Source organism: Narcine bancroftii, chromosome 4, assembly GCF_036971445.1.
Source record: "Narcine bancroftii isolate sNarBan1 chromosome 4, sNarBan1.hap1, whole genome shotgun sequence".
In the NCBI taxonomy this organism is placed as follows: Eukaryota; Metazoa; Chordata; class Chondrichthyes; order Torpediniformes; family Narcinidae; genus Narcine; species Narcine bancroftii.
This window is the reverse complement of record NC_091472.1, coordinates 48801471-48815808: the sequence shown is the minus strand read 5'-3', so window position 1 is coordinate 48815808 and position 14338 is coordinate 48801471. Positions and strand designations below refer to the sequence as shown.

The 14338-nt window shown below is 39.2% G+C and overlaps 1 protein-coding gene and 1 long non-coding RNA gene across 5 annotated transcripts in view; one reads left to right on the top strand and one right to left on the bottom strand.

Moving 5' to 3' along the window:
* LOC138760545 (uncharacterized) overlaps nt 1-14338 on the top strand; it is a 34937-nt gene that overhangs the window by 4197 nt on the left and 16402 nt on the right. The gene's annotated exons all lie outside the window — the stretch shown is intronic.
* eprs1 (glutamyl-prolyl-tRNA synthetase 1) overlaps nt 7946-14338 on the bottom strand; it is a 79132-nt gene continuing 72739 nt past the window's right edge. For all 3 annotated transcript variants that reach the window (XM_069931227.1, XM_069931229.1, XM_069931228.1), the window contains 4 exons: nt 13770-13930; nt 9782-9860; nt 8836-8900; nt 7946-8304 (listed from right to left, as the gene is read on the bottom strand). In XM_069931227.1, the coding sequence (XP_069787328.1) occupies nt 8154-8304; nt 8836-8900; nt 9782-9860; nt 13770-13930 (456 nt within the window). In that variant the 3' untranslated portion in view covers nt 7946-8153. The remainder of the gene's footprint in view (nt 8305-8835; nt 8901-9781; nt 9861-13769; nt 13931-14338) is intronic.

Genomic DNA, 14338 nt, shown 5'->3' with positions numbered 1-14338 from the left:
ATAGTAAGAGTAAGGGACAAAATTGAAAATCAGAGTGGTCAGCTGTGTATAGAGCCAAAAGATATTTGGGGGGGGGGGGGAAGAATTTTAAATAGGTTTTTTGCATCAGTATTCACTCAGGAAATTGGTACAGAGTTGGGGAAAGTAAGGAAAACAAGTAGTGATGTCATGGAACTTACACAGATTAAAGAGGTGGTACTTGTTGTCTTAAAGCAAATGGGGATGGATAAATCCCCAGAGCCCGACAAGATAATCCCTTAGACCTTGAGGGAAGCTAGTGTATTTAATATGTCCTTAGCTATGGGTGTGGAGCAGAGGATTGGAGGGTAGCTCACGTTATTCTGTTATTTTAAAAAGACTCCAAATGTAACTCTGGAAACTATGAGCCTGATGTCAGTACTAGGCAAATTATTGGAAGGTGTTCCAAGAGATCAGATATACAAATATTTTGATAGACATTAGATATAATCAACATGACAGTGCTTGGCAGGTCATGTTCAACCAATTTTAGAGTTTTTTGAGATTACCAAGCAAGTTGAAGGGAAGGTTGTGGATGTTGTCTACATGGACTTTAGTGAGGCCTTTGACAAGGTCCCACATGGGAGGTTAGACAGAAAAGTTCAAGCACTAAGTATTCATGGTAAAGTAGTGAACTGGGTTCGACAATGACTGGACGGGAGAAGCCAAAGTGTTTTGGTAGATGATTGCTTCTCAGACTGAAGGCCTGTGACTAATGGTGTGCCTCAGGGATCAGTGCTGGGACCATGGTTGTTTGACATCTATATCGATGATTTGGATAATAATGTGGTAAATTGGATCAGCAAGTTTGCAGATGAAACAAAGATTGGAGGTATCGTGGACAGCAAAGAAGATTATCAAAGCTTGCAGAGGGATCTTTTTTGGACTATGAGGGAAAAAAAATGGGCTGAAAAATGGCAGATTAAATTTAATGCAGAGAAGTGTGAAGTGTTGCATTTTTGAAGGACAAACCAAGAAAGTCCGTACATGGTAAATGACAGTGCACTGAGGAGCATGGTAGAAGAAAGGGATCTCGGAATACAGAGATACGGAGAGAATGTACAAACTCCTTAAAGACTGTGCCAAATTCGAACTCAGGTCACTTGTGCTGCAATAGTGTTGCATTTTAAACATAGAAACATAGAGACATAGAAACATAGAAGATAGGAGCAGGAGTAGGTCATTCGACCCTTCAAGCCTGCTCCGCCATTCAACGAGATCATGGCTGATCTTAAAGTTCAGTACCCCGTCCCCGCCTTCTCTCCGTAACCTTTAATACCCTTATACTGAAAAAATATATCTAATTCCCTCTTAAATATATTTAATGAACCTGCCTCTACTGCCCTCTGTGGCAATGAATTCCACAGATTCACCATCCTTTGGGTAAAGAAATTCCTCCTCATCTCGGTCCTAAATGGTTTGCCTATTATCCTCAAACCATGGCCCCGGGTTCTGGATTTTCCCATCATTGGAAACATCCCATCTGCATCCATTCTGTCCAGTCCTGCCAGAATTTTATGTCTCTATGAGATCCCCTCTCAATCTTCTAAACTCCAGGGAGTACAATCCCAATTTGCGCAATCTTTCCTAAGTCATTCCTGCCATTCCAGGTATCAGCCTGGTGAATCGCCTCTGCACTCCCTCCATTGCAAGACCATCCTTCCTTAGATAAGGTGACCAAAACTGCACACAATACTCCAGGTGTGGTCTCACCAAGGCCCTGTATAGCTGCAGTAAGGTATCCTTGTTCCTATACTCAAACCCTCTTGATATGAACGCCAACATACCATTTGCCTTTTTAACCGCCTGCTGTACCTGCATGCTCGCCTTCAGAGACTGATGTACAAGTACCCCTAGGTCTCTCTGCCCTTCCCCATTTCTTAATCTATTGCCATTCAAATAGTAATCTACCCTCCGGTTTGTATTACCAAAGTGGATAACCTCACATTTATCCACATTGTAGTGCATTTGCCATGTATCTGCCCAGTCCCTCAATTTATACAAATCACACTGGAGCTTCCTGACCCCCTCTTCCGTGCACACAACCCCTCCTAGCTTAGTGTCATCTGCAAATTTGGAGATATTAGATCCAATCCCCTCATCCAGATCATTAATGTAAATTGTGAACAGCTGGGGTCCCAGTACAGATCCCTGTGGTACCCCACTGGTCACCGCCCGCCACTCAGAAAAGGAGCCATTTATCCCAACACTCTGTCTTCTACCTGCTAGCCAGTTCTCAATCCACATCAATACTTTGCCCCCAATCCCATGAGCCTTGATTTTGGAAGCCAGTCGTTTATGCGGGACCTTATCGAAGGCCTTTTGGAAGTCCAGATACACCACATCCACTGGCTCTCCCCCATCTATTTTACCTGTCACCATCTCAAAGAATTCCAGTAGATTAGTCAAGCACGATTTACCTTTTGTAAATCCATGTCGACTCCGTCCGATCCCTTCTCTGCTAGTCATATGCTCTGCTATTACATCCTTAATAATGGATTCCATCATTTTTCCCACTACTGATGCAAGGCTCACCGGCCGATAATTCCCCGCTTTTTCTCTACCCCCCTTTTTAAATAGTGGGGTAACATTAGCTACCCTCCAATCCATGGGTACTGATCCTGAGTCTATCGAGTTCTGGAAAATAATTCTTAAAGCATCTGCTATCTGAATGGCCACTTCCTTGAGTACCCTAGGATGTAGATTATCAGGCCCTTGGTATTTATCTGCCTTCAATCCCATCAATTTCCCCAAGACCATGTCCTTAGAGATACTGATTACTTTCAGTTCCTCCCTTGCATTAGTCTCTATGTTTCCCAACATCCTTGGGAGGTTATTTGTATCCTCTCTTGTAAAAACAGAACTAAAGTAAGAATTTAATTGGTCTGCCATTTCCTTATTCCCCATTATATATTCCCCTGATTCCGACTGCAAAGGACCTACTCTGGATTTCACCAATCTTTTCCTCTTGACATATTTATAAAAGCTTTTGCAGTCGGTTTTTATATTTGCCGCAAGCTTACTTCCGTAATTTATTTTTGCTCTCTTGATTAATCCCTTTGTCCTCCTTTGCTGCATCTTGAACTGCTCCCAGTCTTTGGATTTGGTACTTTTTTTGGCCAATTGACATGCTCTCTCTTTGGACCCAATGTTGTCTCTAATTTCCCTTGTTATCCACGGTTGAGTCACCTTTTTTGGTTTATTTTTATGCCAAACTGGTATAAACGATTTTTGCAATTTCTCCATTAGATCTGTGAATGCTTTCCATTGTCTATCCACAATCAACTCCCCCATAAACACCACCCAATCAATCTTACTCAACTCCCGTCTCATACCATCATAATTCCCTTTATTTAAATTCAGGACCTTAGTATCGGTTTTAATTTCTTCACTCTCCATGTCGAGTGAGAATTCGATCATATTGTGATCGCTCCTACCCAAAGGGCCTCGCACAACAAGATTGCTGATTAGCCCCTTATCATTGCATAATACCCAATGTAAAATGGCCTGCTCCCGAGTTGGTTCCTCGACATATTGGTCTAGATAACCTTCCTGTAAACATTCAAGGAATTCCTCCTCCTCTGTATTTTTACCAATTTGACTAGTCCAATCTATATGCAAATTAAAGTCTCCCATGATGACAGCTGTTCCCTTAATGCACGCTTTTCTAATTTCTCTTTTAATGACTTCCCTCACCTCTACACTACTATTTGGAGGCCTATATACCACCCCCACTAACGTTTTCCGCCCCTTGCTATTCCTCAGTTCTACCCATATAGATTCCGCATCTTCTGAGTTAATATCCTTCCTGTCAATCGTGTCGGTCCCTTCTCTCACCATCAATACTACCCCACCCCCTTTTCTTTCTTGCCGATCCCTCCTAAATATCGTAGGCATCATTCAATTATTTTAAAGCTTCAGATAAAAGTTTTGCATTTTTTTTGCAACCATAATAACTTCACATTACACCTGCCATTTTACTCAATTAAACTTGCATTTCCCTTTGAAAATTTATTGCTTAATCTGAAACAATACCTTTCCACCAAGCTTTCTTTTATGAAAACTTTCCTTTCATCAGAATCATTATACCAATAACAAATAACCGAGAGTCCATTACCGACACTAATCGTTGTAACATCTTATTGCCAGCTGACCTGACAAGGACTTGTTTATTTCATGTTAATCTCTTTCACTAATTTTCCATTTATTACCTAAACTGAATTATTATTCATTTAATATTCAGTACCATGTTGTCTGAAATCTCCACCTTATTTTGATAATACCAAATAAACTACACCCACTGGTACATCTTTAATATCTATTATATTTGGTTGAGAAAGGTAATTAGGTGGAATTGATTAGCAACATGTATGTGAACAATGTTACATTTGCAGATCTTGTTAAGAGGCATCATGTATCATAGAAATACTGGGGGCTGAGGATAGCTCAATGTTCACCCAAAACAATTATGATGTGGGAGCAAGAGGTAAGGCTATTTTTTAGGCCACATCATCTGAGGAAAGAATGTAATCAGGAGACACCATTTTGATTTATGTAAACAAGGGATGGTGAGTAGTTGGAGAAGCCCAGATATCCCACCCTGACATTGCTGTGATTATTGCTGGCGACTCCAACCACACCAACCTGAAAATTGTCTAACCACGGTTTCAAGAGAATGTTAACTTCCATCAGAAGAGGAGAGAATACTCTGGATCATACAAGACTGCACCTCGCTCCCCACCTTGATTACTCAGATCACATATCCATGCTGCTAACCCCAAGCGTACAGACGCTGGCAAATTAAATCAGTTTGCAGGGAGATCCGGGTGTGACCAGATGGTGGTGGGGGTCACAGCAGAACTACAAAACTGCTTTGAGACCACAGACTGGAGCTGTTTCAAGGAGGTGGCCACCTACAACAGTCATGTAAACAGAGTGCACAATCTCAGTGACTGGCTACATCAGCAAGTGCATTGACGATGTCAGAGATCAAATACTTCACAACCAGGGATAGCCAAAAAACCATCGTTGAATGCAGAGGTCCAGGCCCTTTTCTGAGCTCACGATGCTGCCTTCAGGACAGGGGATAGGATGGGCTGAACTCTCCTGTATAATCCAAAGATTCACAGATGGCTGTGTGATACCGACGACATGAAGCACATGTGGCGAGGGATCAAGACTATAACAGATCACAAGTCAACCTTGCGAGTTAAGGACAATGATGCCTCCCTTCTGGCAGACGGAACATCTATGCACGGTTTGAAGAGATGAATAGGATGACACCAAAGAAAGCTCCATGTCCCCATGATGAACAGACCCCCTGTGTAGCTGTGTCTGAGATGAAGAGAACCCTCTCCAAGGTGAAACCACACAAGGAGGCGGGGCCACACAACATACCTGGTCGGGTACTGAAGGACTGCCCAGACCAATTAATGGAGGTCTTCAGACATCTTCAACATCACACTGCACCAGTCCATCATTCCTGGAGGATTCAAGACAGCCTCCATCATCCCAAAACCCGACAATGATAACAACAGGCCTCGATGACTACCACCATGTAGCACTGACCTCCACCATTATGAAATATTTCAAGCGTCAGGTGATGGAACACATCATCACACACCTCTCAAGAGATGCTGGACCCATGTCAATTCACCTATTGAAGATATTTTACCACAATGCTATAACCCTTGCCCCTTCACTCTGTCCTGACCTGCATGGAGAACGATGCCTCATATGCCAGGCTGCTGTTAATTGACCTCAAGATGGTGTTTCATACAATCATTCCCAGAGGCTGGTGGAGACATTGTCCTTGCTGGGACTCAACAGCCCTCATAGTAACAGGATCCTGGACTTCCTAACAAAAAGACCACAATCTGTCCAGGTCAGCAGCAAATATTGAGCTCCGTCACACTGAGCACTGGGACATCTCAGGGCTGTGTGCTTAGCCCACTCCTGTTCATGCTACTAACCCACACTGCATCATCAGATCCAGCTCCAACAATGCCATTGTTTGCAGATGACACAGCAGTAGTTGGCCTCATCAGCAACGAGTTGCACTACAGAAGTAGAAAATCTTGTGATATGGTGCAAGAGTAACAACCTGAGTCTCAGCGTGGACAAGATGAAGGAGATGATCATGGGGTTCTGGTGGATCAGGAACAACCACCCTCCACTATATCAACAACCCTGTAGTCCCTTTTGGATGGAATTGGGAGAAGCATTGACAAATATTTTGGGGGTTAACTTAATATTTATATTTTGGGACCCAGAATTATTTCTTCTGAGGAATTTGGCAGTTATAAAAGTTAACTGCTCCAGAAGTTATCAATAGCCAGGACATGTATAGCAGTAACAGGGAAACGCGATTCCTTACTACTCATTGATCTTTAGAACATGGAAGTGCAAAGTTGTATTGCCTTTGAGAAGATTACTTACAGCCTTAGGAATAGATATGATGAAGCAGACAGAACGACTGCAGGCCTGGTCGGTGCTCACTCACTCACCTGGCCAGTGGGGGGGGGGGGGGGGGGGGGGGGGGTCGCATGCGGCACTGCGGGCTGGGTTGTGGCACACTGAGTTGAGTACTCACCTTCAAGATGGCACGGGGCTCCCATCGTCTTTACTTTAAAACACACGCCCTGCAGGTGTCCAGGCCGGAAGGGATTTAAAAAGAGGCAAATTTAAATAAAGGGTTTTTGCTGACTAATAGTGTCTGGTGAATTCTTCTAGTTACTCTACTGTAGTATTCACCGACCAGGCCTGCAGTCATTCTGTCTGCTTCATCATATTTGATGAAATTTGGCAACCTTATTTAATTACTTTAATGCCCAGATTATATGATTTTGTTTATATTTATCAATTAGTAAACTCCTTATTTAGAAATTTAATACTTTTAAAATGATGTGACTCTGAGATGTCGAACCTTGCTCCTGTGACTTTTTCTTTTCTAATTTTCTTTTTTTTAATCTCCCTCTATTCCCCTTTTCTTTTGAATCTTAGGAGGGGGTACTGGGAGAACTCTCCTTTATTATTTTTTTTTCGCCCAGACCTTATGGATGTTTTTTCTGATTTTATAGTCAATGTATTATTGTTATATTAATTATCTACATTCTGTATTTTCTTAAAACTTAAATATTTAAAAAAAACAATTTTGTAGTGGAGAGAGCAGAGAGCACCAAGTTTGTTGGAATTCACTTAACTAATGGCCTATCGTGGACACTCAACACCTCCTCACTGGTGAGGAAGGCACAGCAGCTTCTGCACTTCCTGAGAAGACTGAAGCAGGTAACCCCATTATCATGTCAACCTTCTACAGGAACTCTATCAAGAGCATCCAGGCTGGCTGCATCACAGTGTGGTATGGTTAGCTGTAGAGAAATGGATTGGAAGTCAATCCACAGGACTAAAATGACCCCTTCCATCCTACATATAGCATCTTTCAGCTGTTTCCATCAGGGAAAAGATAAAGGAGTATCAAAGCCAGCACCATCAGTTGAGTTGTTTCAGTCCTATAGCATTACTTGAAACTTAATTTGAGAATTTCAGTGTTGCAGAAAAGATGGGTACATATTTCGAGACAATAGCTTGTTCAATGGGTTTGGATGGATGGAAAAGGATTAGAAATAGGGTGGCATTGATCAACCACTTAGTGCTCAAGTGTTACTTCATATTTTAAAAAATGCATGAACATTTACCAAGAAGAACCATTCACAATATAAATTTTCAATCATGAAGTGAAAAATTATCAAAGGTAATTTTGTAGTAAGATCAATACAAAAAAATTATAGCACAAAATTTTATTTAGAAATGTATTTTTTCTACATTTTAGTCTTTGATAGATTAAAAATTTGGATTTTTTTTGTCAACCACCAGATTTTAGTTCCAATACACTAAATTGTTTAAACCAAAAAAAAACACCAAGAAATGTATTCATTAAATGTTTATTAATTATAAGTAGGGCATCTTCTAGCTTTATTTTTGAGATTCAATAGACTCTAAGGGCTTTGATTTGTTATTAATAGTTATTCTCTCATAACTGGATAAAAATACACAAAAAAAAATTAAAGCAATTATCATTCATTAGTCTTATAAAAACATTTATAGACAGACATGATTTCCTACAATTCACTTCATTAGTAACTGCGGCCAAAAAGTACATAATATTGAGCAGGTTCCTTGCCACTAATGCACATGACTCCAGGCTGTAGTTCACGAAGAGGTGCAAAAGGAATACACAGACTCTTAGCTCCCATGGATGGTGTTCCAGGCTCAACATCTTGATCCCTGCCGCACAAAGTAAAAGTGAATTCCTTTTCCAAGAATGTCCGGATGGCAAGTTAAACACTAGACTTGCACTTGAAAAAACAAATTACTCTTTTCCTGTGCGCAATTGATTTTTGTATAAACAAAAGTATTTTAAGGATCCACAAATGCAAAAAGCAAGGTCAATTATGCATTATATTTTTCACAATCTCAGTACCAAAGTATGTTACAACCAATTAAAATGTTTTTCACTGTTGTGGAGAAAAAGATAACAACCAATTTGCATTCAGCAATGAGATGACTGAACTGTTTTTTTTTAAAAAAACATTGACTGAGTGATCAGGTGTGGCTATCCCCTGGATAACCAGTTTATTCGATTCAAATGCCACACAATTTTTTTCTCCCTTGACAGTAGGCTCAAATTTTAATTACCAATTGCTCAAAGAGCCCATATATTTAACACTGTATTCAAATCAATTGTAGTTTTTTTTAAAAAAACAATTACTTTAATACATGCACATTTAACAATGCAAAATCAATGTCTGCTCTTACCTGGCAGTGGTTTTCTTGATCCAGTCTTCACAATCTATGCTACCGCAAAAAGGAATCTCCACAATCTGAAATGAATGGGACAATGAAATAAAAGCACCATACTACACACTAGCTGATCTGAAGAATCTACAGTTAAACTGATGTATCTAACAATTATGAACAATTTTATCCAGTAATACTTGAAATGCAAAAATGAAACTGGTCTTTTGATGAAGACGAAACGTAAAGCTTTACAGGAACTGAATGCCACACTTTGGTTTTTGTGTATTATTTTCCACATAAGCTGCACATGAGCCTGTAATTACTAATGGCCATTTGAAGCAGTTTTCCTCAGACTTGCAGTTCGGAAGACAGTTTAAGATTCTGCTCATACACAGAAGGGCAGTGGTAAGAATAAAGTGAAACTTTTATGCCATTACATTTATACAGTAGAAGTCCAAAAACCCAGATGCTACTAATCCAGACTTTGAAAAACATCATACTTTAAAAAAATTAGCAGTTTTGTGAGCATGCGTGATTGCATAAGCACCACAGATGCACAGTGACAATAAGCCACCACAAAGGTAATCTTACGCAAAGAAATTCATTTGTATACTGTATTTTTATTTTACAATGTTCATTTCTTAAAATAATTTTAAGCATTAAATGATATTTTGTAGTAAAAATGTTTACACATTTTCTTTAAAACTGTTGGTTCTGATAAATAAGGCACCCTGTATTTGCTCATGAATAAACTATCAAAATTTACCTGCTCATCACTTTATTCCTCCTTAAATTTGAATTATAAAGAGTACTGCCTGAGAATCCAGACCGGCCCAATACCTGAACAGTCTGCATTTTAGGACTTCTGCTGTATTCCATTTTAGCCCCCCACCAACTGTACCAAGAAACCCATGCAAATACCTTGAAGTCAGATAATGTGAGCTGAAATCAAATTAGATCATACCTTTCCCAAATCTAACTCCTGCTGAAATTGTTCCATTGTGTCAGCCACAGCCATGTTGTCCTTCAGATCCTGAGCAGCCCTTATTGCAATGAAGAAAGAAAAATAAAATAGTTGATTAAATATTTGAATTCCCAAAAGAGAGCATAAACAAAAAGAGTCAATGCTTCTCATTATTGCATTGATTTCGCCCTTGATGCAGTCGATTCTGTGACAGGCCCAGAGGACCCCAAAATCTAGCAGCAATAGAAATTCACCACGACAAATGGTTACTTAAACAAAAGATGCTTTTAATTATCTTAAAACATGAAAACAGGATCAAACTTTAACTTATTACTATTAACTTAACCCCTTTCTAATTCTAAGCGCATGTGTCTGCAAAAGTCCGTAGATTCATAGTTCAATCTCACTTCTCATTCCTCCAAGTTCACCGGTATCAAGCAATTGTTATACTGTGTACAGAATTTAACATTTATGAATTTCACCAGGCTTTGGTGCTTAAAAGGTAAATGGTTACCACTCGGGAAGGTTCTTGTCAGTTTTCAGAGAGAGATTTGTTGTTTATTGGATACAAACTGATTCCTTCCGATTAGCCACTTCAGTATCTTGCCGAAGAAACTTGTTGCATCAAGGTTTTCCAGATAACCTCTTTCTTTCAAGTCACCACAGAGTTCCTTTCTGTTTCCCTTATTTCAAGTGAAACATTATGCAGCCAGTCCTCTCCTCTTGCATGAACCACAAGGGCTTTGACCAGTCTGAACTAAGAACTCATAATCTGTCTTCAAAATGGGGTTTTTCCACAAGCTTTCCAGCTTGTCCTGTTCCAGCCCCAGTTGCTGCTGCTGAACTGTAGAACTGAATTCTCTCGCTCGCTCTCTCTCTCTCTCTCTCTCTGAGAAAACCTCATGACCCTCTTAAAGCAGCCAACTGCAGACAGACAGACTGTGGTACCAGAACCAATCTTCTGAGTCCATTCATCTGTTGCTTTCAAAATCAATAATCCATTACTCCAGAGCATGTTCAATTAACACCAACTTGTGAAATCTCCATAGACATTCTTCAAAGTTTTTGCAAAGGCACTCGGAGCCTGGACTGTCTGGCTTGAGCGGAGCTCTGGTATTTCAAATGAGATCTGTGTTGTGAAGTGTTTGTATCTTTTTGTGACCTAACTAAAAAAAACCCACAATTCGCCTTTAAAACATATCGATATACAATATAAAATATAACATAATCTGTCACAATTCACGACTAAGAGAGAAACAATATCATTCCCCTGGTTTAAAAATAAGGCAACAACAGTGAACTATTAGTATACAAGGGTAGTACTATATTGCACAGTATCCCAGGTTACCAACAAAGTTTAATCATTTTAATGTTAAATTTTAAAACAGTATGGCAATAATGGGATTACAGAACATGATTAAAAGTACTTGTAAAAATTACATGATATTTTCATAGTAAATAAGATTTTGACAAAATACAAGGCATAGATACATTATTTACATTACATTTTGTCTACATTAGGCCCACAATCTTCTTTATCAAAGATATTCACTGTAGGGAGATATGGCATATGCAAGAACTTATTAAAATTTGAAAATGGGTAAGTAATTTCATGTGTTTAAAGTAACAAAGGGAATAATCAGTAGTTAAAGACCTATTCAACCCAAATTTTAAGTTCTTGGGAGTCACTATCTATGAAGATCTTTCTTGGACCCAACACACCAATGGCATCGTGAAGAAAGCATGTCAGCACCTCAACTTCCTCAGGAGTTTGTGTATGACATCAGACACCCTGGCAAATTTTTGGAGGTGGGGTGGAAATGTTCTGATCGGCTGCATCATGGTCTGGTATGGGAATACCAATATCCCGGAGTGCAAAGCCCTTCAAAAGGTAGTCGACACAGCCCCCAGGACATCACAGGCAAAACTTTCCCCACTACTGAGTACATCTACGGGGAATGCTGCTGTCGGAGGGCAGCAGCAATCAAAGACCCACACCACCCAGCATACTCTCCATACTCATTGATGCTATCTGAAAAGAGGTATAGGTGTCACAAGACTCACACCACCAGGTCCATGAACAGCTGCCACCCCTCCATCAGACTCCTCAATGATAAACTCAGAGACTCATTTAAGGACTCTAACTTGTGCACTTTATTTTCTTTTCTCTGCATTGCCCAATTTGTTTACATTCATTATCTGCTCAGTTCTTTGTTTACAAATTTATGCTGTATACAGTTTAGTTTTGCACTAACAATTAATGGTAATTCTGCCATGTGACTTCATTTATGTAGACTGACAATAAATCCAAAACTAAAATAAACATTAACTGAGCTAACAAAAATATAAACAATTGTGGAGAAAATAAATTTAAATTTAAAAATGTAGAAAGCCAAACCCATTTTTATTCAAGAATTTTCAGGGTCCATTAGTAAGTCCAGCATTTACTGTCCATATCCAGATGCCTGAATTCTTAAACAATTTCACTTCAGCTGACAGGTATTCTCATAATGCTGACGGGCCACCAATTTCAGGATTCAGACCCATCAAAACAAATCCTGAAAACCATTTATTCTCCACCAACTCCCAGATTACATGTGGAATATTTAAAGAGCTGAATTAGGTTTATTTGCGCTGAATCATCAAGGTAGAAGACAGGAACACTGGCTAAGAGTGCAACATTTAAGAACTTACTAGGAAATTCCCTGATTGGGACAACCTGTGCTTTTCACTGGAAAAAAAGGGAAACATTCCCCAGGGACCATACAGAGGCACATATTTATTGAATAAAATTATTTCCTCATTAGTAGAAGAAAAAAAGTTAAAATGTCTCATTAGGTAGTGATGATGGGTTTTGTCCACATCTTTGCAAAAAGTAACGATTTTCATACTCTTCCACGCCATCTTGGAGAGGGACTAGGAGATGGTATTTCCCTGAAGTTGCACCCCTAGTCCTTAATGAAAGCAACTAACTGCTGTATGTTTTGTAGATAGACAAGATGGAGTACAATTTTTGCACCAAATACAGTAAAATCACTGGTATCCAGCACCTACAGGAATTGCAGATGCCCGATATATGAATTTTCCAGTTGCACGAGACACACTTATAATGCCTAACTAACACACCTGGATTAAGAATTAACAGTTTAAAAGACAGTGCAAAATGTGAAGTGATTTGATAAAAATCAATATCAAAGTCCCTAATTATGTAAAATACACTTTAATCAGGTAATTCCCGTAACTTACAAATTTTACATTTAAATTTGAATCCATTTTGTCGGCACTGTAACAGTGTTGCGCTAACCGTGCTGCTGTAATAATTAAAATCCCATCCCCCAAGTTTAGAGACAATGCCTTATTAATATACTTAATAATATACGAATAAAGACTCGTACGAGTTAGGGATAGGGAAACACTATTGTAAAGTCACACCAGAGCCGGCTCTTAACAGGGCATGACCGGGGTGCGCTATTGGCTGAATGTTTGCTCTCATCCCCACCAAGGGTATGCATGTTGCTTCAGAGAACATTTTATAATTTTAAACTTTTATTTAAAGTTTTATTTATTCTCATTTATTTTTATTATTTCCTCAATTTTTTTTTTGCTGGTTGATTGGGTTGCTTGAATTCTGGATAATGGGTATTTTACTGTACACTGTAACCACTATGTGGTGATAGGGCAGAGGGATGTATTGCTTGATGGACCTTTCCTGTTCCTAAGGTATACTCTTGTGGCATTTAAAAGCAAGGAACTATATTTTAATGCGTCATGGACAAGAATCATCTTATTTGGACAAGAAATCAACTGGCTATGCAGTGAACTCTCCTCTTGCTACACATACCATTTATCCAAGATAATTTTCTCCACACACGTTTGATTAAAAAGAAATTTCTTAATAAAAATGGCCAAGATGCAATACATACCAAGGTAGTGCAAATTGTTCACACTTGTGTAAATATGTGACTTAAAGAGCTTGGATAATACATACCTGTTATAAAGATTGCTCTGGATTTCCTCCAATAAATTCTTTAGTTTTGCCTCAGCAGCAGTCTCCGGAATTGTAAGTTTGCTGCCAGTATCTCTTCTGACAGCTACAAATTGCTGATTTTTCATGTCTCGTGGTCCAACCTCAAGCCTGATGGGTACACCCTAAAATTAAAAATGGAAATATTCCAGTAACACCTCCTCAATAACAATTTTGCTGCAGTTACTACACAGAATCTGGATGAGGTGCTGCAATTTTTGCTGACGAGGCAATTAACTGGATGAAAGCAGAGAGCAATAATGAATTTCCATGGTGTTTGTATTGCATTTATTAGGCCAGGAGCAAATAAAAACTTTCTTCAGCTTCTAATAATATTTACAGTAAAATAAAAGCAAAATTATGTAGATGCTTGAAATATGAAACAAAAATAGGAATTATAGGAAACAGGGTCAGGCAGTACCTATGGAGAGAGAATAAAGAGTTAGGATAAATCATGCATTATGTTTAATGAGTTTGGCGGAAATTTTCACCAAACTCCAACTAGTACTATTTTCTAACATTATTATTTTAGG